The sequence below is a fragment of the Nelusetta ayraudi genome, unplaced genomic scaffold (assembly GCF_046127955.1).
Source record: "Nelusetta ayraudi isolate G7.1 ecotype Tasmania unplaced genomic scaffold, CSIRO-AGI_Nayr_v1 ptg000140l, whole genome shotgun sequence".
NCBI classification, from domain to species: Eukaryota; Metazoa; Chordata; class Actinopteri; order Tetraodontiformes; family Monacanthidae; genus Nelusetta; species Nelusetta ayraudi.
The window spans coordinates 95394-123283 of record NW_027466190.1 but is presented as its reverse complement, the minus strand read 5'-3'; the positions used below and the strand labels follow the sequence as shown (position 1 = coordinate 123283).

The following is a 27890-nucleotide window of genomic DNA, read 5'->3' as shown; positions in this document are numbered from 1 at the left end:
GTTCACCTCCCCGAGCAAGACGAGCAAGTCCCTCTCACGGTGAAACATGCTACTGCGACAGACATCGGATCGCCGCCGGCCTCTGAAGCTGCTGCTCGGGGTTTTGGCGTGCCTGGGATGCGTGTTGGTCCGGTCCGGGGCGGCGGAGGACGGCAGCAGCCCGTGGTACCAGGACCTCTGCGGGTAACAAACACACACCTCCAGCAGCTCACAAACACACCTCAGTCGGACCTGCCGAACCTGCTGTTGCTTCCCTGTTCACATATTTATTTTATTAGATTTTTTTTTTAAAGACCGGTGGCAGTTTAGTTTAATAAGAACCCCCACCCCCCTTTTTTAAATATACATTAGCATGACGTTTCTTGTTTTTATTTTTCGTTTCATAGTTCCGTGTCCGCGTTTCGCAGATTCACTGTTCTCACGCGACTCTTGCCGTTACAGCGGTCGCCTGTCAAATTTAGCTCACTGCCAGAAAACAAACAAACCCAACAGAAATAGTTGTTGACTCGTTGTTACATTTGTTTGTTTTTTTTTACAGCGTCAGAATTGCCTGTTAAAAAAATAAATTAAAAAAATGATACAATCTTGCAGGAACAGCAACTGGGTCCTTCAATAAAAGTGACGATTTGCTCATTTGGTTTTCCCCAATCTGCTTTGCTAAAGCACATTCGGGTTCGGTGCTTTCGTGCGTATCGTACTTGAGTCCACGCGGGGGCCAAACGGTCGGTTCCGGTTCCGGATAAGTGAAAGTAAAGAGCTCTGCTAGCGAGCTAGGCGGCTAACTAGCTCGCTAACAAGCTAATTCGCAGCGCAACGGCTAGCGGTTAGCATGGCTAAACGGTGACTGACACACAACTGACAACCACCGTCCGTGACGCCTTTAAGAGAGGGCGAACACTATTTTCTTTATCTGCGTTTGTGTAGCGCACAGAAGCACGCCGAGCGACCTGTTGTGGTCTGACTGCAGCTTTCCTTTAAAACTGTGTCACCCAAACTGCTGCTGTTGCTGCTGCTTTGCAAATATTGACACGGAACTCAGGTTTAAATTGTATTAGACCAACCTGAACTGCAAGGTCTTGCCAGACTTGTTTCTTTCACTCCTTCGTGCTGCACCTAAACTGTTGTTGCTCCTTAGAAAACTTGCTAAATGTTGGTTGCTGTTAATCAACATATGACATCAGATAATCTGACATATGTGTCATCAGGCCCCCCTCTCCCTCTCCCCCAGTTGCAGCTGTGGACCATGTAGGACCCATGTATTACAAATCCATAGCTAAAGTTGTATCACATTGTGAGCGCATTATTAATAAATGATAAACTGAGTAACGTTTGATTAGCTAATGTAATAATGCCATACAGTATATTACAAAATGCAATGCATGAAGTCACTTGTGCTCTTAATATTTGAACATTTACCAGAAGTCTCATCAAATGTTACATCAAATTTTAACAGTTGCAAATATTTCCAAGGTTGGAAAAGAGACAAATGATACATTCTCTGTATTCTGTTTATTGTTTGTCAAATGTTGCTGTAGCAATTCATGCAGGACATCGAAACCGCTTCTCATTCCCCCCCCCGCTGTTCCTCATGATGACCTTTACTGTCCTGTGTCGCAGGTACTCATGGGAGGCCATTGACAAAGACAACAACGTGAGGTACACGCTGAAGCTGTGCGAGTCGTCGCCGCTGACCAGTTGCGGCGCCGGCACCGCTGTGTGTGCCCTGGACCTCGCCACCACCACGCAGTACTCAGTGGGTCAGTACCGTCCGCTCGCACGCCAGACCTCCGATCCAGGCCTCGGTCCGTGGCGGCGTCACGGCCCGTCTTGTTTGGCAGATAATGAAGGATAATAGGATGAGAAAACATTATCCTGTCAGTCAGTCAGTCAGTCCAACTGGGTCGGGCTCTGCCAAAAGGGGAAGGCGGTCGTCATCTCTGCAGATAATCTGCCGGTCGTTGCGGCCGAAGAAATGAAATCAGGGAATCTGGGATATTAGAATGTTCTGTGTTTTCTGCTCTGCTCTCTGGAAAACTGATAACTGATCCCAGGTGGCAAACTTGTGGCGTTAAAGGAAATTGGTGTTTCTTTTTGACTCATTATTGCTTCAGGGTCAGCGTGAGGTAACCATAGTGTAACTGTTGAACCACTTCCTTCACTAATGTCGGCACTGTTTGCTATCAGATTGTTGGTCGGCTGCTTTTTGGGCCTGTTCAGACAGGAATTCTGGGTTTTTGGAGCTTCCTGATGCCTCGTCCGTCCCGTCCCCCCCCCACCCCCCCCACCCCCGTGTCTCATGACAAACACGTTGCCGGACATTTCACGGCTCTGCTAGTGCGACGGCAGGACACACACAGACCGCATCGCAGAGGTTGTGTTGTGTTGTGTTATCTTGTATTGTGATGTGTTGTGTTGCGTGTAGATTACAGCTGTGACGGCAGCGGCTGTGTCGCGGCCCCCCCTCACCGTCTGTTGTGTTGCGTTGTGGCTGTTGTGGTCAGTACGTGTGACACGAGGGCGGGACCAAGCACTTTATTGTCCTGATAACACACTTTATTGTGTCTTTTGTGTGTGGTGCTAAAAGCGTACAAGTTGCACAGCAGTGTTGCAGCCGCTTGAACGTCCTTGTTCTCTTTTTTTATGTTTTGCATGTTTTTCGTGCCTCAGTTTACGTGAGACTTTCTGTTGTACCTGTTGTTTCTGTTGTGTGTGTGTTTGTTTGTTTGTTTGTTTGTTGAGGTCCTGATTTCTGCCTCGCAGGTCCTGATTCATTTCCAGTATGATGTTTAGTTGACCCTGATGTTTTTCTACTGGCTGCTCGCACTCTCATGTCTACTTCCTTCCTCATTTATTTATTTCCAGCGATGTTTTGCCTTCTTCTTCTTCTTCTTCTTCTTCTTCTTTTTCTGCAACTCCGGTCCAACCTTTGACCTTTCAGATTTGGCAAACACTGAATGTTTACAGAAGCTGCCTGGTGAATGTCTGCTTCTCTGCTTCGGCGTTGGCTGGATGAACATTGTGTGTAGGGAATAATCCCTCGACCGTCCTCCCCTGGCCTTCTGCAGGGTCTCTCCCAGGCGTCGCACTTTGCTGCGTCTGATTCACCTCCAGTCCTCTGAGCTCTTTCACCTCTGCTGCAGGATCAACTTAACTTAGGAAAGTAAAAGAACAGAAGTAGAGCGAGAGAGAAGTAGAGAGGGAGAGAGAGAGAGAGAGATGGTAAACAGGGAAGGGCCAGAGCGGCTGACTAATCACATGACCCGGGATCACATCACCAGCCATAAAATAGAAGCGAATCTCACGCTCTGCTCCTCTCTCGTCCCCTTCTTCCGCCTCCTCCCCCCCCCCTCCTCACAGTCTTTGCGTCTCTGCTGTTTCCCTCTAAATCAATCAACCTGAAAAGCAGAAGTAGCGACGGCTCCTGCGAGCATCGGACCGCAGCCTCACTCTTATCCTGATCTGATTATTTTATTTTTACTTTGTCTTTTTGTTCTTGAATTGAATCTCATCAATCACAGTCGACGTGCCTGTGGTGCCTGAGCAGTGAATCGTGCATACAGTCGTGCAGGAGAAAAGTTTAATTTCCCCCCGCCCCCTTTACGTGATTTTATCAGTCAAACGGCGGCTAATTCAATCAGCTCGCTAACCTGACAGAGGACCACTCAGCACCACAAAGGCTGCTTGACCACTGCTTACGACCCAGCAGCTGAAATAATGAACCCACATTCAAATATCTATCCTGGAGAAAATCGACAGAATCTCTTTTCTGTTTATTTTTTTTTAAATTAATTACAAACGCTTGATTGCGTCAGATTGATGCGATCAGGTGTTGAACGTGCTCAGCCAAAAGTGTTTTTTTTCTCTTTCTGAGGCATCTCATCAAAATAACAAAAGTCATCCGCACCTTTTTTCCACACGCAGACTCTCCTGAGTTACGTCAGCTCGAACTGCGCCGCCGCACAATCTGCTCCCTCGGTGCCGCCCGCCGCCCGCCGCCCGATACACGGCAGATAAGAGCTGTAAATGCTCTCCGCGGCTCCGCAGTCTATCGATATGGGGCGATAATAAACACACCTGGATCATTCAGGTCATTGCTGATGCATGTTGTTCAGGGTTAGTGGGTCATAGGAGTTAGGACGGGTTTTATTCCTCCGAATTTGCACTTTGTTTTTTATAACTTTCATAACCAGAGGAAAGGGGAAGGCGGTGCCATCAGTCCGCCCCAGTGCATAATTGCACACGGTGTAAACATGACAATAAGGTATTGATGAATCTGTCAGGGGAACTACATTAGATTCATTAAAGTGCAAGTCGGCCAAAACAGAAAGAACTTTGTCCAGGCTTCATGTTTGTTTTTTTTTTTCTTTTTTTAACCTGACGAGGACGTGAATCAGGTTTTGCCCGTCGCTGCTGAAGGACCTTTTGCCGTTGCACCAGGATTTAACGCCGCAATTAAAAGTGTCACACGTTGCTGTTTTCCCACTGCTGCCTGTCTGCCTTGCGACCAGGCGACAGATGAGGCCCCCGAGGGCTGGGTGTGTGTTTGTGTTCCAGAGGTTAGTTAGTCCGATGTTGACGGAGCAGGAGGTCAGCGGAGCGCTCGGGGTTCAAGACATCACTCAGCCGAGACTGTTTGCTACTGTAGCCCCGTCCCTGGCAGGCTTTCTCATGCCTGTTGGCCACAGAAACCCAGAGGTTTCAGGGTGTCGGCGTTTAACTTGCCGGCCAGGCGGCACAAACATTAAAAAGGTGCATAAAATATTTTGAAACAACACCTTTGTTAAACGACACAAATGTGGCCCCTCTGTTAGCGCCTCCGTTTAAAGGAGTCTATGCTAGCCTGCGCGTTATTTTGGGCTCCCGGTCCTGCGATAAAGGCACAGAGCAAACACCTGGTTGTGTCAGTGAATACTGACGCATGAGAACGTTGTTTGTTTAAAGCCCCTGTGAGCAGAGGAGACGGAAGGAAACAGAATCAGACAGCGCTGGACTGATCTTCACATCCAGAACATGAGGTTCTTCTAACTAAAGATGTGAACTGGAGCCTTTGCTTGGTGTTCTGAACAGGAAAAAAAAGAAACTCAGGGTTCTGCAGGTTCACACACAGTTGGAGAATGAATGTGCTTTACTGCAAGCAAGTGTTGAAAATCTCCAATCTGTCCTGGTGGTACAGAGTGAAGGGGCTGCCTGGGCTAACATGCTAACTGTCTGTCTGTCTGTCTGTCTGTCTTTGACCGTGTCTGCAGGTGAGCTGTCCCAGCAGAGGCTCTCCGACCGCGTGCTGGATTACAACAGCACGCAGACCTGTCCCGGAAGCAGCAACAAAATGCAAACCAGCATCAGCTTCCAGTGTGGCCAGACCATGGTGAGAGAATAGAGTCGAAATAGAAGAGCCTGTATTGTCCTTGCACAGGGTGATGCAACAGAGACTCGCTGCTGTGTTGAATGTCGCTCTCAAGGTTTGTGGAGGCCTTGAGTTACAGGAGGCAGTGTTAGCCTGTCGCCCCCTGGTCGCTTAACGTTGGTACCTCACCGCCATGCATCTATTATAACAACTGGACGGTGGGCCGATCTTTCCCAGTGGCCACTCGAGGTACTGCAGCCAAAAATCCCAAAGGCCCAAAAAGCATTTTTCTCATAGACCTCGATACAAAAATACAGGCCTTTAAAACGGCTGACCAGACGACTGTGACCTGAAACGCGATTCATAGCAAATCTTTCTGTTGTAGATTCTTCACTTGATGGTCTTTTAGTCATTTTAAAAAATGCTAAAGTCCAGAAAATCAGCAGGAAGGGTTTATTCCCAGCGGGACGTCGCTGCTGTGTCTCAGCTCGTCCTGATTGGCTGCGTCCTGACGTGTCTGTGTCAGTGGCCTGCTCCAGAATGGTTCTGATTGACCTAATAGATCATGTGAGTTAGAGAGGCATGATGGGAAGTGACGCTACTGTGCATGCTCTATGTAAGCCCATGAATGCGGAAGTCAGAAGTTTTTCAGTGTGTGCCCTGGGCGACATTGAAATGAAACTCTGGGGGCCTGGACCTCATTCATTGACCACACCCCCAGGCAGCTGTTAGCCCCGCCTCCACACTTGTGGATGGTCTAACGAGGTGACAGTTGACGCGGGAAGATAAAAACTCTAGGGTTTTTCCAGAAGGTTGTAAACAGAGGGCTAAGTACGTGGAATTAAGTGTGTGGAGCTGCTCCACAGTTATGTTCTGGATGTAAAATAAAGATGTAATAGTAGATATAATCAAGTTATTTACATCCACATTGATCAGAGTCTCAACGTAGCCGCAGCTGCTTTGTGTTGTCTTGTAGGCGCATTTCATTCAAAGTCGTCCTCGAAACTGAAACGTCTGCTCTTGTGAGATGAATCGCACCGCGGTTCTGCAGAAGCAGCGGTCGGCTAAATTACAGGAAGTGATTCTGAGTGCGCAGACGAAGTGGGCGCGTGACAGTCACCTGTCAATATCGCGAGCCGCTGCAGTTTCAGATGGGAGGGCTGGGGGGCTCGGCGGTCGGTGGGTTTTATAGACTCACTTCCTGCGTCATTGCGGGGAAGATCTCGGTGGGCGTCGGTACTGCGCTTGTGTCCCTCTGCTGTGGTGTTGATAGACTGTCTGGTTGAGCGACGACCGTTAGTCACACAACACAAAACAGAAAATAAAAGAAATAGTTGAGCAGGTGCAGGAGGTCTCAGGAGTCCCTGAGAGAAGCTCAAGTGTCTGCAGGCTGCACACTCAGCAAAATAACAGACACTCAATGACTGAAGTGTCCTTTTAAAAGTTTCCTATGTGAACACACACATGCGATGTGCCTACATCAGAGAAACACTGAATCATGACCGCCGTTCTTCCTTTTTCCTCTCCGGTCGTTTTACTCTCAGCTGCTCTGTTTTAATTCCAATGACTCATTTCACCGCTCGACTGCAGGGAACCCCGGAGTTTGTGGCCTCGTCCCAGTGCGTGCATTACTTTGAGTGGAGGACCTACAGCGCCTGCAAGAACAACAAGTTCACGCCGCAGAAAGAGGTAGGTGGCGGGTGTGGAAGGAGAAGGGAGGAGCGGTTGATGGGTGTCAGAGACGTCACAGTGGAGCTGTTAGCAGAGCTGCTAGCAGGGCTGCTAGCAGGGCTGCTAGTGGAGCTGCTAGTGGAGCTGCTAGTGGAGCTGCTAGTGGAGCTGCTAGTAGGGCTGCTAGTGGAGCTGCTAGTGGAGCTGCTAGTGGAGCTGCTAGTGAGCCTCATGAAGAACCACAGAGGGGATAAAAAATATTAGCATTGTTTGAAATGGCTTTTTACCTGCAGGGCTGATACGTCAGTGCCAGTAAAATCCATCAATATAGGAAATCAACTCCTTTTTACCTCTGGAAAATAGTTTTGAATAATGTGTTTATGCAAACACAACCGATGCATATGTGTATCTGAGTATTGAGTTTCTAGCTCATGTCCATCCTTGCAGAGTCATTACTCACTGACTGCCTGTAACCTGCCTCCTCCGTCTGTCCATGTGTCCGTCTGTGTCCAGGTTCCCTGCTTCGTGTTCGATTCGGACGGCAAGAAGCACGACCTCAACCCGCTGATCAAAGTGAGCGACGGCTACCTGGTGGACGACGGCGATGACACCATCGACTTCTACATCAACATCTGCAGAAACCTCAGTGAGTGTCTTCCTTATGAGCACGTTCATGGACAGACAGATAGATGGGTAGATGTACTTTATTGATCCCATATTGGGAAACTCTGCTGTTGCAGCACTAAAATCAATAAGAAAGAGTCAAAGTGAATCTAAATTGATCAAACAAACGAGAGCAAGATGTGCAAAAGGCAGTCGATTGTGGATAAGCAAGGTTTTATAAAGCATTAGTGCAGTATTGCAATATTTGCCATTGAGTCCAGAAACTCCAGAATATTATCTCACACAGCGAGGAAGAGTTATGAAGGGTAAAGGATGGTCAGGTACTGGCACCAGCCTCCTCCTGCTGCCCTGGAGCGAAAAAGAAAATCCCACAGACGCCAGAGTTGAGTTTTTTTTCCTCCTGTGAACTCTGTCATGTTTCTTTTTCCTCATCGTCTTTCAGACATGCCAGACAAAAACTGCCCTGCTGGCTCTGCTGCCTGTCTGGTGACCAGCCAGGGCTCCGTCAACATGGGCTCCCCCATCAGCCCGCTGGAGCTGCTGTCCAGCGACAGGTACCAACCACCACAACCACCACTGCAGCAGTCCAGTCAGTGGCCATGAATGAAATGCCAGCCTGAATATATACGTTTTTTGTCATTTACTGATTTAGAATATTTTTATTTTTTTTTTGATTGATTGGTTTACATCCACGATGGCCACGTGACTACAGAACAAATCAAAAAAACATATCACGAGCTCTAAAAATATAATCAACTCTTCTTCCCTCCAGGTTGAGGTTGCAGTACACTTTGAGCGGCAGTCCCGCACCAGAACTCTGCCAAGGACACGATCCTGCCGTCACCATCACCATCATCTGCCCGTCCAGCAGAAACACTGTAGGTGACCCGCAGCCTAAATCCCTGCATTCGATCCCTCCTCCTCCTCTTCCTCCTCCTCCTCCTCCTCTTCCTCTTCCTCATCCTCCTCGTCCTCCTCCTCTTCTTCCTCCTCCTCCTCTTCCTCTTCCTCTTCATCTTCCTCCTCATCCTCATCCTCATCCTCCTCTTCCTCGTCCTCCTCCTCCTGTACGGTGCCAGGTCACTGCCTCTTCACGGTGTCTCTGTGTCACAGGGCAGCACTCTGAGGATGACGGCCAGCTCCAACTGCCGCTACGAGGTGGACTGGGTGACGGAGTACGCCTGCCACCGGGACTACCTGGAGAGTCACAGCTGCAAGCTGACCAGCGAGCAGCACGACCTCTCCATCGACCTGACGCCCCTCACCCTGGGCTGTAAGTACACACTCCTCCTCCTCCTCCTCCTCTTCCTCCAGGTCAGGCGAGGCTACTCCTCAACTTCTCCAAGACTTCCTTGTCTTTTTCTGCCCCCAGTGTAAAAACCGCTGACCCATTTCCACTTCCTCATTGTGCAGAAATAGGCCACATGGTGCCACATTGCGTGGATGATGTCATGTGCACGTTGAAGCCATCATGATGATGTCTGTCTCCTCAATTAGAGGACAGGCTAGAAAATGTAGCTGAAATGTGTTTGTTTGTTTTGATGACTTGATTTTTCAGGATTGGATCGTTTTAACGTCTTTTTCTTGAAGAGCTCATTGAGCCCAGTAGGTTTTTCGTGTCTCAGTCCCCTGAGAGGAAGCAGACTTGAACTTCCTGCTTCTTGCCGACTCATGAGTGATAACAATATCTCCTCTGCTATTTTTACATTGTACAAGTGCAGCAGTTCTTGGTTGGAGTTGTAAATGCCACAATTCCCTCTTTTAGTGACTCATTCAGTTGTTGCTTGTTGGATTTTTGCAGCCACGGACGTGCCGTACTACGCACACTCCGGCACCGAGGGGACCGACGACAGCTACAATTACTACCTGAACGTCTGCGGCAGCGTCAACACCAAAGAATGTGGCGAGGAGGAGTTCATCTCATCGTGCCAGGTGAAGAACTCTGGAACCGTGAAGAAGGTGGCCGGCAAATTCCAAAACCAAACTCTACGGTGAGAAAACAGGCGCTGTGTGGCAACATCAGCTTCAGTCCAGCGTTTTAAAATTGCTTTGATTGAAAGGTGGAAAAAAGAATCAATCCTGCAGACTTTCTCACCTCCTGACCCCGTGTGACCTTTTTTTTGTGGTGGTTTATCTGCAGTTACTCAGATGGGGATCTGACTCTGATATACCGAGACGGCGATAAATGTTCCAGCGGCTTCCAGAGAATGACCATCATCAACTTTGATTGCAACAAGACAGCATGTAAGACAGACAGGTTTTTTTTTCCCTACGTTTCTCCGTCGTTGCCGCCATCTAGTGGCGGGATAGAGAACAGCACTGTGACGGAAGGCGACTTGCGGCGCCTCCGGTTGATTTTTGTTTGCTCGTGAAGCTCTTTTGCGAGCTTTGTCGTGCGAAGCCACACCCCTAACTGAGTCCTCGCCTTCCCCGCAGCCAACGGTGGGCGGGGTTCCCCGGTCTTTGCTGGAGAGACGGACTGCACCTACTACTTTAACTGGGACACGGCGTTCGCCTGCGAAAAGGAGAAGGAGGATCTGCTTTGTCGAGTCAGAGACAAAAACAAACACTACGACCTTTCACGTCTCACTCGATTTCCCGGTGAGGTTACCGGCTGTCAGACTCCGAGTTTCCTCAGACACTCTGCAGTCAACTGGACGACACTGATGATCCGATGTCTGTATTCATTTTTACCTTTCCCTCTCTCCAGGGACGGATGTGACGGAGAACTGGGAGGCCGTGGACGCTCAGTCCCAAAAGTCCGAGTCTCGGTTCTACCTGAACGTCTGCCACAAAGTGCTGCACACAGGGGGCGCTGCCGGCTGCCCCGTCAACGCCTCCATCTGCGCTGTTGGTAAGAGTCCAAGTAACGCCTGCACGTTTTCCCCCTTGTGTTATTCTTTACCATTCAGGGTTGCCGGCAGTTTAGAGCTCATCCAGTGACATCTTCACGATTATGTTGTGTCGAGCGCCTCACGGAATTTCTGCCGGTTGTGTCTCGCTTCAGATAAAAGCAACAATGCCATCAGTCTGGGCAGCTTCCTCACGTCTCCTCAGACCCTGCCAGGAAACGACATCCGGCTGGTGTACACCGAGGGCAGTTCCTGCGTCGGGAAAAAGACCAAGATCCAAACCATCCTGACCCTCAAGTGCAAACCAGGTGGGCCGCGTGAGGAACGAGTGTCCCTTCCTGCTCTGTCTGTCGTGGCTCCCGTCTCACTTGTCTGCTCCGCCGCCCTCTCGCAGGAGACCTGCAGAGCGCTCCAATCCTCCGCAGCATCTCGCCCGACGGCTGCCTGTACGAGCTGGAGTGGCACACGGCCGCCGCCTGCGTCCTGTCCAAGATGCAGGGGGACGAGTGCAAGGTGGAGGACAGTCAGGCCGGTGAGACTCGGAGGCTTGGCCAGTGTGGCCTCGCTGGGATTCATTTGTAAACATGCACTGGTTTAAAAACATAACAAAAAAACTGGACTTCCTGTTCCTGTGTTTATTTTGCGTACTTGCATCTGATTAATGTCAATTAATAAATTGCAAACAAAGGGTTCACACTTGCTTCACAAAAGAGTAAAGGTTTTTAAAAAAAAATTCCATTACTGTATACTGCCATCTAGTGACAAACATGGTGTACTTTATCCGCCACTCTGCCGTCTTGCCTGCAGAACTCTCCTTCGACCTGTCGCCGCTCACCAAAGCCGACGGCGATTTCTACAACCTGACCAAGGGCGGCTACGACTACCTCATCAACGTCTGCGGCCCCGTCAAGACCTCCAGCTGCCCCGACAAGGCCGGAGTGTGTCAGCTGGAGAGGGCTGCTGGAACAGCAGCACAGTAAGAGGAAACACTGGAGGCCTTTTAGCTCACTTTTATGCACGTTTGAGAAGTGTTTAGTTGAACTAAATGAGTCCCTTTACCTTTCCTGGAGGTCTTGGAGTCTCGGCCAGGCCGACGCCCACCTGTCCTATTACAACGGCCTGATCCAGCTGACGTACAGCAACGGCTCCCAGTACAACAATGAGCAGCACACCTTGCGCTCCACGCTCATCTCCTTCCTGTGTAACCCCGAGGCTGGGATCGGGCAGCCTGAGTTCCAGGTGACCTGCTTCATCTTGTGCACGCAACGTCGTGCAACTCATCAAACTCCTCATGCAAACTGAACCAAACCTTTTTTTTTTTTGTTTTTTTTAAAATATTTTTTCGTTGACAAACGTTTGCAACTCTCACAGGTTGAGGACAAGTACACCTACAACTTCCACTGGTACACATCCTACGCGTGTCCCGAGAGGCCTCACGCCTGCATGGTGACGGACCCCAGCACCCTGGACCAGTACGACCTGTCCAGGTAGCAGGCCGGTCGAAGAAGAAGCCTTTTATTTCATCCTAACGACATCAAGTGCCGGCGTCTCACTGGCTGTTTTGGTGCTCCTCTTCCCCACCAGTTTGTCTCGCACCGGCATCAACTGGATGGTGATGGACCTGTCCGACACCGCCAGTCTGAAGAAGTATCACATCAACATCTGTCGGCCGCTCAACCCCGTCGTCGGCTGTGACCGCCACGCGTCTGTCTGCCAGACCCAGTACATTGTGGAGGAGGTAACGGCCGCAGGCTCGCTGGGTGGAGCGCAGAGGAGACATTGAACAATTTAGATATGAGCCAATGCTGTTGCTGTTGTATGATATGATGATATGATATGATGCGATGTATTGTCTGCGTTGTGTCCTCAGGGCACCCCGAAGGAGGTGGTGTCTGTCAGCAACATGGGTGAGTCCAAGAGAGGTCCGGTCATCGAGAGCCGCGACCACCTGCTGCTGGAGTTCACCGACGGCTCGGCCTGCCTGTCGGACGGCCTGCACCTCACCTACACCACCCGCATCCACCTGGTTTGCTCCCGAGGCTCCGGGGTGAGTGACCTCGGCTTCCTGCAGGCTGCTTGCCAGTCTCGCGCTCTTTATTTTTTTGTTTTGTTTTTTACGTCGCCCTTCTTCTCCGCAGTCGCTGCACCCCCAGTTCCTGATGTTCAAGAACTGCACCGCCACCTTCAGGTGGGAAACCAGGGCGGCGTGCGCCATCACCACCACCAAGAACACTGTGAGTTCCGCTCAAGTCGACAAGTCTCGGCACGTGACGGCGTCAAAGGATCCACCCTGACCACTTTTCTCCTGGTCTTCTGCAGGACTGCTCGGTGGTGGACCGCAACACAGGCTTCGAGTTCAACCTGCAGCTTCTGAAATCCAAGAGCGGGTACAGGACCAGCGCAAATGGCAAAGACTTTCTGGTAAGACTGAACCTGTTGCTGGCTGGTGTTGCAGCGCTGTTGCGTCATAAATGAACGTATTTCTCCCTTCTTTTTTTGCTTACCAGGTTAACATCTGCTCAGACGCACCACAGTGTGGGGCTGGCAACGCCGGCTGCGAGCTTGAAAACGGGCGTGCGGTGAGCCCGGTGGGCGTGGAGAAGACGCTGGAGTACTCCACCGACGGCCTGATGAAGCTGACCTACAGGGGGCCGCTGGACAGTCCCACAGGTGCCGTAGAGGCCCAGCAGCCTCAGTCGTGATTCAAGTCAACTCCGCGACCTCAACCTTCTTCTTTTCCTCCGCAGGAACCCGCGACACCTTCACCATTAATTTCGTGTGCGATAAAAACTCCCAGTCCGGCTCGCTGAAGCTCGTGCGAGAGGACATGAGCACGTTGGCGCAGCACGTGGTGCACGACGCCATCTTCGAGTTCTCCACTGCTCTCGCCTGCATGCCGGCCCCGGTGGACTGCCACATCATCGGTACCACCAGATTCATTCACACGCACTCTCTCGATGAGAAGGACTTTGACTTTGTGTCTCGAGTGTCTGGTCGAAACTCCGTCTTGTCTCGCGTCTCTCAGATTCTCACGGCAACGAGTACGACCTGACCCACCTGACCCGCAACAGGGACGACAGCCCCTGGATCGCCATGGACTCTTCTGCAGCCAAGCCACCCAGCTTCTACATCAACGTCTGCAAGCCCCTCCCGCCCGTGAGTGGGTGTCCAGGTTGGTGTGGTTCTTAACCTACCTAGGTTGAAATCCCAAACCAAAGTCTGTCTTTCACCCAGTCTTGCGATGTGCGATGCTAGGTCACCGACTGAAAGGTTCAGTGTGGAATATTTGGAGATTCTGAAGAAGAAACAGTGACATCAAGTGGTCACATTTTAGATTGCAGCACTCTGTCACTCCCCCCCCCCCCGTCCCCCCTGAGCTTGCCAGTGAACTACGGTGGCCTGTGCACACATACCTTGATACCCCTCCCACCTTCTTCTTCATTGGTTTATTATTTATATACATAAATCAGAACCATTCTGAGGGCAGGAAAACCAAATTACTTTGATTGTACTGAGAGTAAACACTTTTATTAATGTATTTATGTGCTGTATATTAAGCTTTTACCAGTATAAAATTCAAGCCAACGTTTACACACTGGACCTTTAAAATCACTGATATCTCAAGTATGGCACTTCCTGTTGGGGCTCGTGGAGTTGAACCTGGTTCTGTTCTGCACAGTGGGTCCTCTGGGCGCCTGCAGCGTCATCGACGGGAAGGGCTTCAACCTGGGCTACGTCCAGTCCAGCCCGCAGGCGGCGGAGGACGGCTCCATCAGCATCGTCTACCAGAACGGAGACCTCTGCGGCGACACGGGCCGCTACTCCACCCGCATCATCCTCCAGTGTGACCACTACCCAGTGAGTGCCGCTGCCTCCGCCCGTGCAGCGTCCAGACAGAGCTGTGGAATTAAAGCGGAACACATTTCTCACTGTTAGAATAAAGATCAAGAGTCTCGAAGATTAAAGCTATATTTTCTGTGAGAAATTGAAAAATCTTAATGTTTCTCTTCATGTTTTGCAGGGTTCCCCCATGTTTGACCGTCAAGACGGCTGCGAGTACATCTTCATCTGGAGGACGTCTGAGGCCTGCCCCATCCAGAAGAACACAGGTGCGCTGCCGTCACCCATGGCCACCGCGTCTTTAGCCGCCGCCACATAATTCAGTCTCTTCCATGACCCACCTGTGTGACCGTGTTGCCGCAGGCGACCACTGCAGGGTTCGCGACCCCAGGAGCGGCTACGAGTTCGACCTGAGCTCCCTGCAGGGTCGAGACTACCCGGTCCGCAACGACAAGTACATCTACCACCTGTCTGTCTGCGGGGGGCTCGCGAGGAACATCTGCACCCACGGCGACGCCGCCAGTGGCAACGCCTCCTCCTGCCAGGTGGACGGAAGCAAAATGAAGATTGGAGGTAAACAATAACAACAATCATTTATTTAATCAGTTACTATTAGTAGTAGTGTTATCAGTAATAATGCGGAAGCTTTACTTTCTGCATGCATCAAACACTTCCTCCGTCCATTGCCCATCGGTGTGTGTTTTCACCTCCTCGCCTCGGTGCAGGATTGGCCAACCAGCGGCTCAGCTACTTGGGGAACCAGCTGGTCCTGAACTACACGGGCGGAGAGACCTGCCACGACGTTTACACCAGATCCACGGAGATCTACTTCACCTGCCACCCCGACAGGAGACCTGTGAGTTTCACCCGCAGACCTGCAGCAGTAGGACCGAGGTGGAGAGGGCTTTGCCTCCTAGCCAAGCGCTCTGCCGTGTTTGATAACCATTAGTTGTGTAATTTACTTGACGGAACGGAGCTCGTAAGCAGAAAGGCTTGGGTGTCTTTGCCGACTGTATTTCTTAACGTTTCTGCGAGCCACATTTTCTGCATATTTTCCTTTTTCTTCTGCACGAGTAGCTGCGACAGCGACAGCAAAGGTTAATTGGAGCAGGGAGAAACTGACCTCTGTCTGCAGCGGCGCTGTCTGACTGTCATCTTGTGTTAATTTGCTTGTTAAGGGGGTCCCGGAGTTCATCAAGGAGACGGAGGAGTGCACCTACATGTTCAGCTGGCCCACCGCTCTGGCGTGCATTCCAATCAAAACCAGCGGCTGCTCCTACAAGTATGAGAAACAGTGAATCCTCTTCTTCCTGCTGCTTTTACTGTTTGTGACCTTTAACATTGGTGGCGTGGTAAAATATGAGAACATTAGCGTTTGCCGTGATTGTAATAATTCAGAAATAGTTCAACGCACCATAACAGCGTCTGTGATCACAGACGTTGTGTTGCTGCACCTTTTCACACACATGAATGTGAGCTTCTGCTGGTTTTGTCAGTGATGGTCAGGGCCACTCGTACGACCTCTCCCCGCTGGCCTTGGACTCCAGGAACTGGGAGGTGGAGCCCTCAGCAGCGGCCATTGGCAAGAGATTTTACATCAACGTGTGCAGGTCGCTGGTGCAGATGGGAGGTCAGTGTCCCAGTGTCTCAGTGTCCAGTCCTCTTGCTACAGCGGCTCCCGTTTCCTCAGACTCACACGGCCGACGATCCAACTGCTTCCACAGGTTCTTGGAAGTGTCCCTCGAATGCGGCGTCCTGCCTGAAGGTCGGAGACGAGTATGTCAGCCTGGGACAGGTGGAGTCGGCGCCCACGTGGGACAGAAGCGTCCTGAGGCTGCAGTACAGCAGCGGCCAGGCCTGCCCGGACGGGAGACGCAACAGGACCAGCATCATTCGCTTCAAGTGTGACAAAGACAAAGTGGTGAGAACAAAATGTTGGCAAACGTTGCGAGACGGCTGGATCTCGAGATTTTCAAGTCTGAAATATTCTTGATTATCCTAAAAAAACAGCCTTAAGCTTTCTTGAACCCTTGAGCGTAGATTTTTCTCTGCTGTATTTTTTTTGCCCCTTTGTCAACAAGCAAACATATTTTTAGGTCTTATGAACAAGTGTTTCCCCCTCCTTCTGCTCCCAGGACTCCAGGCCCACGCTCATCACCGCCATCGAGAACTGCGTCTACACTTTCCTCTGGTTAACGGCTGCCGCCTGCCCTCTTAACGTCACCCAGCACGACAACTGCATGGTCAACAACCCCACCACAGGTCCGGCATTCGAGACACGTTCCAGAGTGAGGCGGCGGCGCCGGCGCTAGGTTCTCCTCTTTAACGACCTCTCCTGTCTGTTCCCGCAGGGTATTTGTTTGATCTCAACTCCCTGAGCAAGCAGGGAGGGTACACGGTGTACAGCGCGCAGGAGAAGCAGAAGATGTTCCGCTTGAACATCTGCGGTCAGCTGACCGACTCCGTCTGCGGCGCTGACTCGGGTACGTCAGGAGTCGGTTGTCAGTGTTCCGTCGCCATACAGTCGGACTGCTAAGATGAAAATATTCACTTCCATTCAAAACGAAATGTCTATCCACAGGGGTGCTGGCGAGGATTTACAGGTCAAAGGTCGTTGGTTGTTATAATGAGCCCCTTCAAAAAAAAAAAAAAAAAGTCCTTTTGACAAGCGTCGGGGTCAGTGTTTAACCAGTCGCAGCTAAATATTGTTAACAGGGAAGCTCCTCCCTGCAGTTCAACTCGTTTCCAGAGTGAACACCAGTCACATGGATGTTTTCCCCGCTCTGCTCAGACATGTTAATCTGTCACCCTTTCAGAACAGCGTTCGCTTTGTGTTCTTCCTCATCAAAGAGAAAAATAGAACGACCTTCCTGGACAGGAAACGCATGTAAAAAGCAAAAGCCAACATACTTCTGGTAAAATCTGAGATTTGAGCAGAATGACGCCTTATGCGCTTCTCACCAGTCAATGGAAACACCTGCAAGTCGCGATTGTACTTTAGAAATATCACTTTTATTTTTGCGACGCGTTTCTTCTTCTTTTTTTTTTTTTTTTCCAACGTCAGTTCCACTAATGACGCCCGCGTTGTCTCAGCCATGTGCATTAGGGACAACAGCACTGCCATCAGCGGCGGTCAGGTGAGCAGGAAGCTGTCGTACAAGGACAACATCCTGGAGCTGAGCTACGAGGAGGGCAGCCCCTGCGCTGCCAACCCCAGCCTCAAGCACAAAACCATCGTCCACTTCGTCTGCAGGTACCAGGAGACGTCGCGCAGCTGCTCTTCCTAAATGCTGCATCCGTTCGGTTGGCGTCGTCTCTCAGCGTTTGCCTCCTCTCTCTCTCTCTCTCTCTCTCTCTCTCTCTCTCTCTCTCTCTCTCTCTCTCTCTCTCTCTCTCTCTCTCCCCCCCGCCCCCCACAGACCCGCCACCAGCTCGTCTCCTCCCGAGCCGGTGCTCATCGACTCCAGCCGTGAGACCTGCACGCACTTCTTCTCCTTCCACACGCCGCTCGTCTGCGAACAGCCGGTAATTGTCTTTATGCTTTTTACTGTGTCTATATATTGACTTGCGCACGAACAAGCGTCGAGCTTAAAATCCTGAAACCCACTGAAAGGGATTTTGAAGACCCACGTTTGACAAGAACCTCCACAGTGGAGTTCCAGCCATCAGTTTGAGGCAGTTGTTTTCTGTTTTGTTAGTTTTTTTTGATATCTACAGTCTTGGTCTGGTCTCCCATGTCGATACTCTCTAGTCTTGACAGTGTCTTGGTCTCAGTTGGTGCCGTCTTGACTACAGCACCAGTTTAAGGCCCAGTTCAAGTGCCACCAAGCTACAGTGCCTCAGGTTTTTCCCTCCTTCACTGTCATCCCCACGTTCAGGTCAAGTGTTCGGTCCAGAATGGCTCCTCGCTCATCGACCTGACCCCCCTTGTCCACGTCAGTGGCTACTACACAGCCACAGGTACACGCGCGCGCACACACACACACACACACACACACACACACACACACACACACACACACCAGCTGCTCGGTCAACGTTGCTCTGTTCTTCTCACCAGACGACGACGTGGACCAGGAAGACGGATCTCCAGACTTCTACATCAACATTTGCCAGCCTCTCAACCCCATCCCGGGGGTCAAGTGTCCCTCGGGGGTTGCCGTCTGTTTGGACCCCGACGACGGTCCTCCTGTGGTAGGTGTTGCTCTCGGTGTTGCCACTCCCGGGTGAAAGAAACAACAAAGAACAGTGCGTCTTACGGTTTGCTTTCAATGTCAGGACATTGGTCGGACCACCAGCGGGCCCATCATCAATGCGTTCACGGGAGAAGCCTCCATCACCTACCTGAGCTCCACCAAGTGTACATCCGACCCCACAGTCTACTACAGTTCCACCATCATCTTCACCTGCCAGCGAGGCCTCGAGCTGGTGTGTGTGTGTGTGTGTGTGTGTGTGTGTGTGTGTGTGTGTGTGTGTGTGTGTGTGTGTGTGTGTGTGTGTGTGTGTGTGTGTGTGTTTGTGTGTTTGTGTGTGTGTGTGTGTGTGTGTGTGTGTGTGTGTGTGTGTGTGTGTGTTGCAAAGGATTTCATTTCCTCGTCGTCTCGTCTCTGTCCAGGGTTCCCCACAGATGCTGCGGCGCCACGGCTGCGTGTACATCTTCCAGTGGACCACGCCCATCGTGTGCTCAGACGCCACACAGACCATCGGCTGCCGCCTCACCGACACCCAGCTGCAGTTCACCTTTGACCTGTCCACCCTCTCCGGAGAAGTGCAGGTCGGCTGCACAGACGCGGCGCTCCGCTAGTTTTGTTTATATATTATCATTATTTTATTATTTATTTATGTGTGTGTGTGTGTGTGTGTGTGTTCCAGGTGCCGGTCAGCTCCGGCACCTACCACATCAATGTGTGCCAGTCGGTGGCCGAGCCGGCCTGCAAGCAGAGCGCCGTCTGCCGGATGTCGGGTTCGCCGGAGTCGGCGTTGTCGTTCGGGAACAACAAGGCCATGATAATGGACTACAAGCACGAGGAGCAGGCGGTGCTGATGCAGTACGGCGGAGGAGACCCCTGCCTGCCAGGTGGGTGGAGGAATGGAGGAGGAGGAGGTAATGAACAAGTCGTTAAGTGACTGCACCACGGAGGGCTGGATCGGGGACAGGAAGTGGTGCCCCATCACGGCGGACTACAACACAGATGGGAAGTGGGGATTTTGCAACCGGAGTGAGTGGGGTTTTTTTGGGTCCTTGCAGGGAAGGTGAGGAGTTTCGGTGTCGTAGGACATAATTCCCCAAACACAGTTTGTATTCCCTTCATAACTGGAGCAGTGATGGAAGTTTATTTTGAAAGGTCCAGTCTGTGAATTTTTCTCCGGAAACTTCTCGAGGGCGAGTTTGGTATCGGATCGCTGTCAGAGGGGCGTCCTTGGAAAACATGGCAGCTTATGATTCTTATTGCTCACTGTGTAATCTCACATATATTTGAACTACTCTAAGTGTAGGACAGCCATATTAGTAACTTACTTGCTGCTTTTTTTTGTACTGGGATTGTACACTTCCATTGATGCATTTATGGGGAGATTCTCAAGCTTTTACCAATATAAGAATCCTGCCCCTCTTTGCTCGTCCTCTCCCAGCCAGCGCCAAGCGCCAGTCGTCCATCCTCTTCTCGTGCGACCAGGCCGCCGGCCACGGCAGCCCGGAGCTGCTGGCCGAGACGGCCGGCTGCTCGACCACCTTCCTGTGGAAGACCAGCGCCGTCTGCCTGCCCAGGAAGATGGAGTGCAAGCTGGTGAGCCACCACCAGACCTTCGACCTGCGCACCCTGTCGTCTCTCACCGACCCCTGGAAGTTCCAGCACCACGGCGACAAGTAAGTGGACGCGCCCCGCACACGCAGGTTAGATCTTTCTATAGCTGCCACTGCCAGTAATGATCGGATACAGTCTGGAATTATAGTTTCAAGGTTGGCAAGTGATGGAGAAGGAAAAACTAAAATAGCCTCCCACCTCTCAGTAGATTTGAAATGTTGATAATATTTGTGCATTGTTTTTGCTGAAATGATTGTGCGTCCAGCAACTGGTGGAGTCTCAGCCCACATGAAGTTGGGACCCACATTTAGAAAAATAGTGCAACAGTCCAGGATGCCTTCATCCAGTCGCGATCCTCATGTGATTGTCCAGCACTTCCTCTTTCAATATATATGCTGAACGAGACCACTTAGTGCGCCTCTCCCTGTTCAATGCTCCCTCAGGTACTTCATCAACCTGTGCCAGGAGATACACAGCGGGCCTGCAGGCTGTCCCAGCGGCGCCACCGTGTGTCGGACCCTGGCCTCAGGGAAGACGGAGGTCCTGGGCCGAGTCTACACCCAGGAGATGAACCACATCGGTGGGTCCCGTCGCTCGGCAGCGCGACTAATAAACAAAAACGCTTTTCACTGCGACGGCCGACTCTGACCGCCGCTCTTCAACCCCCCCCCCCCCCCAGACAACAAGGTGTTGGTCAGCTACTCGGCCGGAGACGCCGTCTGCGGGAGCAACATGAAGGCCACCACCACGATCGAGCTGAGCTGCGGCTCCACGGTGGGACACCCCACGCTCTCCAGGTAAACACCGCACGGCTGCTGTGGACAATGAGTAATGATCGCCGACCGCCTGTTAATGCACCATCACAGTTTGTCCATCGGAGTTAAAGTTTGTCCGGCTTCTGCGTCACTCGGGGGGGCGACTGGCGTCACTTCTCATCTCACAGCGGCTCTGATGTTATTCACAGTCATGAAGCGTGATTGCATTCATGTCCATTAGGGATGCACTGATCGCACTTTATGAGTACGAGTCCTTGCATCTCAGTACTCACCGACACCGAGCACTTGTTAGACAGAGAAACTGCAATGTCAATAGTCATGAGAATGAAAGAAAAGACATTCAGTTCATAGTGTGTCCACATACGTCGTCCGTGTAAGTAATATACAACTTTGTACAATTTGCAACGCATTATTTTTCCTTTTTTTCTAGCAGCTTTGCTTTTGCTCCGCTGCTGAAATCTCAGCCGAAACGGTTCGTCGACTCTCTTTATATGTTGTTTTTTTTTTTTTTTTCTTTCTCCCCACGTCTTTCACGAGAAGTGTGGACACGCAGTCGTGCATATTTGTGATCCGATGGGAGACGCGGCTGGCGTGCGCGGTGAAGGAGCACGAGGTGGTGATGTCCAACGGGACCATCCGGGTCCCTGAGACGGGCGTCAACCTCTACCTGGGAGACATCTACTTCCGGTGAGAGCTGCCGGCGCATCACAAAAATACCACAAAACGTCCCCGCCCCGCCCCGCCCCCTCCCATCCCCTTCCCGCCCCCTCCTGTCGTAGTTTGATCCACTTCCTCCATCGCTCTCCTCGCTCAGGCTCCACCAGGCCTCGGGAGACATCCGTCCCAACGGCGACCGCTACATCTACCACATCCAGCTGTCGGGCATCACCAACCACTCGCTGGCCACCTGCATGGGCGCCAACATCTGCCAGGTCAAACTCAACCAGGACTACAAACGCAGGATCGGCTCCTCCAGCAACGCCAAGTATTACATGAAAGGTGATCGAGCGTCTGTCTCCTCGCACAAAGTCAGGGATTAGATTTCAGCAGCAGCTGAGAAGAGAAGAAGAGAAAAAAATGATAGATTTAGAAAAAGATGGATTTTTTTTTTTCAAAGTTTCCAATTGGAGAATAAAGTTGAAATTTTGAGATTAAAGTCGAAGTTCGAGAATAAAGTTGATGTAAAAAAGATGAAATTTCGTGCCATGGGTGACCTTTAAGGATAAACTTGTTTTCGACAATTTACTTTTCACTGTGGGTTAATCCACCATCCATATCATTAATCGCAAAATTTCCACTTTATTCACAAAATTTTGTCTTTTTCACGCTGACTTTTTTTTTTTTTCATTCAAGAACTATATTTTTCACAGGCTATAAAGTTCTTGAATCTTGGAAAACCCAATTTTCTGGGTCCAAGTCAGCTCTCTTGTGTTGGTGGCCACGCCCACATTCATCATACGCTCCATATTTGACTCGGTCTTTTCTGTTTTTCTTTAAAAAAAAAAAAAAGTGACTTTGGCCCGAGGGTGAAGATTTAAACATTCTCACAAGCTGTGTCGTGACCCGCTTTGTCCTGCAGGGGGAAACCTGGACGTGATGGTGCCGTCGGACTCGACGTGCGGCCGCGAGAAGAGCAAGATGGTCTCGTCCACCATCATGTTCCACTGCAGCCCGCAGGCCGGCGTGGGCCTCCCCGAGTTCGTGCTGGAGACGGACGGCTGCCAGTACCTGTTTGTGTGGCAGACCAGCACCGTGTGCAACCTGACGTAAGGGCCGTCGCCTGATTGGCTAATCACCTTAACCCGTCACAGATTACACCAGGAGAAGGTCCAATTTTCGTTTTTTTTGTTTTTCCTGCAGAGCCATGGACACCAACTCGTACGCTGACGACGGCGCCGGCAGCCTCTCCAGGCGGAGCTACACGCTGGGGCTGATGGTGGTGGTCCTGCTGGTGGGAAGCGGCGTCTGCCTGCTGGGGCTGCTGCTCCGCAAGAGGGAGAGGAGGTGAGGTTCTGGCCGACCACCGGCCGACGGTCTCCCGGCCCGTTCTTCTGTGTTCACACCTGCCTTCTGCTCACAGGGAGCTGGTGGTCCAGAAGGTGGCCGCCTGCTGCCGGAGAGGAAACCAGGTTTCTTATAAATACTCCAAGGTAATTCTATCACGGTGGTGCCACCTCATAGTGGCTGTGTACGCTGCTGGAAGAGCACGTTTTTAACTTTGACCGTTGGTGCTGGGTCAGATGGCGCGAAGATGCTCGATTGAGCCCAAGGAGAGAAATCCAGTTTTACTTCCTCCTTGCGCTTCTTTGTGGTTATATTCACACTGGACCCTCCTTCCGAGTTTATGTTCTGGATTCATGTTTCGTTTTAATCGTTTCAACTCCATTCAACAAAATGCACCTGAGTCGAGATCTGTGTTCCTCAAGCGGTGGGTCGCGGAGCGGTTCTGATTGAAAAACAACAGCAGAATTTTAAACACGGCGGGCGATTAATCGCAGTTAACTATGGAAATCCAGAGCTTGATCTCGACTTCTCCTGAGCGACTGAAAGAAAACCCAGACTGACACCTTTTGATCGTCCCTCCGCAGGTCAACATGGACGAGGAGGGCGGCGAGGAGGAGATGGAGTGGCTGATGGAGGAGCTGGAGGCCCCGCCCACCTCGGCCGGCTCCTCGGCCGGCGCCAAGCGCGGCCGCAGCCAGCAGAGCAACGGCCACATCACCACCAAGCCGGTGAACACGGACGGCCTGCGCTCCTTCTCGCTGGACGAGGACAGCGAGGACGAGGTGCTCAGCGTCCCCGGCGTGCGGGTGCTCAAGTCCTCCAGCGCCCACTCGAGGGCGCAGCGGAGCGCCCTCCTGCAGGTCAGCCCCCCTCGCCGCCCGGGAATCACTCTTGTTTGAGGTGTCAGCCACAACAGAAGGCGTCTCAAAGCACTTTGAAGCTGAATCCTGCAGGGAATCGCTGGCTTTTTTTGTCTGACTTGATTGTTACCCTTCCTAGGAAATAGATGTGCCCAGATTTTTGCCTCTTTTTTTTTTTTTTTTTTTCAAAGTAAAGGAGCCAAAAAAGCTCCTCTATCTGGATGAGAGTTGAAACATCTTCAAGTTAGAAAAATAGTTTGAGTTGTTGTCGTTTGTCTCCCCCCCCTCCCCCCACCCCCCAGGAGGAGAGCGACGAGGACCTGGTGGGCCTCCTGGACGAGTCGGACCGGAAGAGGAAGAGCGGGAAGTACCGCCCCTCCTCTTCCTCTTCCGGCCTGACCGCCGGTGGAGACGGCGTCAGGAGACGGGACGAGGACGACAGTGATGAAGACCTGCTCAGAGTGTGACCCCGCCCCCCGACGCCTCCCTCCTCACACCCCGCCACTCCCCCCCCCCTCCCGCCCCGCCCCGAACTCTGCTCTCAGTGAATGTGTCCGAAAAAAGAAGAACTCCGACGACAGAACCGACGCCAACAGCCCCCCGGATCAGAACCCCGGGTCCCTTTTTTTCCAAGATTCTGGGATTATTTTTGGTTTGTTTGTTTTTTGGTTTTTGAACTGCACCTTTTGCTCAGACTCAATGTTAAGCACATATCTAATTTATTGATTGCTGATTATTTAAAAATCCGGGACTGTTTCGCATTATTGTCATAATTCTGAAAACGACAAAACAATTACAATTTTCACATTGGCCAAATTCAGACCTGACAAGTCGAGCTCAGAGAAGCCGCAGGATCTGGAACTCTTTCAGCCCTCAAACATCGTTTCCTCTCGTTTTTTTTGTGTGGATTTTTTTTACCCCCTCCCCCTCTTGGGGAAACGATGCAGTGCCATTGCTTTCGCACTTTACTGTAGCATTGATCACACTGACGCAAAGTCCAGGAGAACCGGGGCCGCCGCCTTTCTGTCCTGTTTGGTTTTTAACAACGTTTTGTTTTTTTGTTTTTGGTTGACTGCGGTGAGAGGAAGCAAGTTTGTGAAGAAAAATAGAAGAATTTAAGAATGAAGCCGGAGGTGTGGGGGGCAGGGGAGCAGGGCCGGTTCTTTTCTGCGAGGACGTTGGTTCTAAAGGGAATGTAGACGCCACCGTGTTTTTTTTTGTTTGTTTGTTTTTTTCTGTTGTGTCTGGTGGTTTACAGAACTCGATCTCTTTCTTTCCCCTGGAGAGGAGAAGAGAAGAGAGCGCGATGCCTTCCTGCTGATGAATCGGACTCATCAACCAATCGTGTCCGGCGACAGATTGACTATTGTCTTGTTTTGATCTGAGACGTTTGTACATAGGAGATTATGTTCTATACTATGGACGTTTTCTTTGTTTCTGTCTGTCTGTCTGTCTGTCTGTCTGTTGTCCTCACAGGCGACGAGTCGCTCGCTTTTCTTTTCGTTTTTTTTTATGATTATTTAAATGGGTCGTCTGAGTCGATCGCTAGTACGACTCTGTAGAGGAGCCTGATGGTGTGAATGGATGTTTGGTGGTAAAACAGATGGATGTGTCAAATCTCTCTTGTGAAAAAAAAGCCATATTTCTGCAGCACAAATGGAAGTTGGGAATTGAATCTTTTCCGCTTGCAATTAAAAGATTAATTTTGCTTTTACAGCCTTTTATTTGTGAGTTTCTGCTCAAACTGACATTGTGATGATTTAAAAAAAAAAAAATAATAATCCAAAAATCAGCCACTTTTTTTTTTTTTTTTTTTTCTTCTGCGCTGAATACTTGTGTCACGACAGAGAGAAGCGGAAACGGATTCAGTCAGAAAGAGTGAGCGACGGTGACGTTTGTGATGATTCTGCACGAAAAAGGTTTCCCGCAGTGTTAATTTATGGGCAGATTTAAATGGAGAAAACCCTCCACAGTATTTAGTCCGTCTGGTGCCACCTGGATTTATATTTCTGCTGTTTTGTTGTTTGACAGCTGATCAGAAGTCAAAGAAATGAATCTAGTTTGTGTGAACAAAGTCATGAAATTGTGTCACTTCACCTTCAATTTTTTTTTAATTTTCTCATACAACATTTGATTTGAAACATGATGTGCAGCAGTGTTATGTGATATCACATAACATGGTTTGCAATACCCTTTCTCGCCACTAGATGTGACAGAGTGGGCCTTTAAGTGGGTGCCGTCAAGGGTGTTTCCAAGGCTTTGCACTCGTGAGTTATTCAGTAGGTTTTTGCAACATGTCCGAGAAGTATCGTACGCCGCTGGCAGACGTGGCGCGGATCAACCATTTCCAGGAGGAGGAGCGTGCACGTTGTGCAATCGCAGCGAAGAAGTGTTCCCTCGCGCTGGCGGGAAACTCATTAACTCTTCTTGGAGCGTCGCAGTGGCGTTGAGAGGGAGACGAGACAGAAAAAAAATAAATAAATAAAAAAAGGCGGAAAAACTTTGTGTCCCAATGATGTAACTCGGTAACTCAAGACGGAGTAGAAATCAAAACATCCCTGGAAAAAGAAAAATCAGCTGGCAGTTGTCGTTTTTGTTTTTTTTTAAACATACTTTTTGATGATTTTCACTCCGTTTTGACGCTCCCAACTCTGGCAGCTGGAGGGTTTTTCTGTTGTGTGGAGCGCCGTGCAGTGCGACAAGGTGCCCGTGAGGCCGTTTAAATGTGTGAACATATTCCGTCAAGTCTGTTTCTGCTGTATGTTACACCAAAGTCTGCATGGTACTGACCGTCTGTACTTTAAAGAAAGGGATGCACCGTCTCTTTTTTTTCTTCTTGTTTTTGTTACTTTGTTGTCATTTTCTCAAAGGCCAGGCTACTTCTTTATATCTCATAACGAAACACTCGCAGAGAAAAATAAAATCCTTCTAATTGAAAGCACGAGACATTTTTATCTGTGATGATTTGGTACAGTTGGGAATTTTTTTTTATTTTTGTTTGTATTTGTCTGATTTGTCTGTTTCTTTTTCAGTTTGTTTGCCTGTTTTCCTATTTAAAATAATGCATTGATGTAAAAAAAAAAAAAAAAAAATTGCATTATTTGAATAAATAAGATCAGCTATGAAACACTGCTGTGGTTTCAGTTATCGCTTTTCACGGCGCGTCATCAAAACCAAAAGTCGCACTGCAACTAGACTGTATGTAGCAACACAACCAGATTATTGTCGCACAAAATGGTTAATTGTTGCTGTGTTTTGGCTACAATAACCACTCGGACTGAGAAAAACATCGGAAATACTTTTAACGACCAAAATTAATCACAAATTAGGGAGAGGAGCGCAAAAAAAAACGAAGAACGGAGACGTTTGTGGCTGGCACAAAATCTGATTTCTTGACACAAAATATGGCTGTTAATAAGTTCAACACAGCTGAAAAAGTGATTCTATGTCAGTGGAGATGTTCCATTGACTTCATCACATAAAAAAAAACACTTAGTGATGCTTTTCCGTCCATTTTTAACTCTTTATCAAGCCCTTGATGAGCTTCAGCTGCTCGATAACGATGACGGGTAATTATGATCAGGTGTGTTAAATTGGAGAGACATCTGAAACATGCAGGGCAGCAGATCTCCAGAAGCAGGGTTGGTGACCACTGAGTTATAACATCCCTCCTGCTACAACGCAATGCTGATACTGTGTTCCTCGTGCACACAAAGTGGAACAAGGAAAAGAAATACAGGATCGACTTTTCCATGGAGAAAAATACTCCAATTTCAGTTGTCCAATCACAGCTGCCACCTTCGAGTTATATCAAGTGTGTTTATATTTCTGCCTAATCTTCGGGCTTCACAGATTCCCACTTTTAACCGTTGACTTATTGCGTTTGCATCACGCACAGCGCGCGCACCTGTGTGTGACGGCGGGAGCGGCAAGCGCCGCTGAGTGCCGGTGTTGTCACAGCTGCCTCGCCAAGGCACGCTGCTCTCGGGACTCGCTGTGACGTCTGAGGGCAGTGATAACAAACGTGTTTTAACGCTCGGCTGCACCGCCGCCGCGTCTGGCCGCGGACCTTTGCACCTCCCAGCGTCCGTTAAAAGCAGTCTGGGTGGCCATGG

The 27890-nt window shown here is 50.2% G+C and overlaps 1 protein-coding gene across 1 annotated transcript; it reads left to right on the top strand.

Moving 5' to 3' along the window:
- The first annotated feature begins 46 nt into the window (after positions 1-46).
- On the top strand, positions 47-25489 carry igf2r (insulin-like growth factor 2 receptor). Its single transcript, XM_076013032.1, is given in 51 exon segments — positions 47-183; positions 1618-1757; positions 5247-5365; positions 6935-7033; positions 7529-7661; positions 8082-8193; positions 8412-8517; positions 8753-8912; positions 9441-9630; positions 9780-9883; positions 10076-10240; positions 10350-10493; positions 10647-10799; positions 10886-11023; positions 11299-11467; positions 11562-11730; positions 11863-11978; positions 12076-12229; positions 12362-12538; positions 12630-12725; positions 12811-12912; positions 12999-13161; positions 13239-13415; positions 13517-13663; positions 14171-14349; positions 14513-14600; positions 14695-14904; positions 15057-15187; positions 15510-15613; positions 15828-15961; positions 16056-16252; positions 16467-16593; positions 16683-16814; positions 17425-17584; positions 17751-17856; positions 18210-18291; positions 18392-18525; positions 18610-18759; positions 18947-19105; positions 19204-19410; positions 19412-19550; positions 19963-20197; positions 20579-20715; positions 20815-20932; positions 21452-21598; positions 21726-21910; positions 22491-22677; positions 22772-22915; positions 22992-23061; positions 23500-23775; positions 24078-25489. Coding segments are annotated over 51 exon segments (7473 nt in total). The 3' UTR covers positions 24243-25489.
- The last annotated feature ends 2401 nt before the right edge of the window (positions 25490-27890 follow it).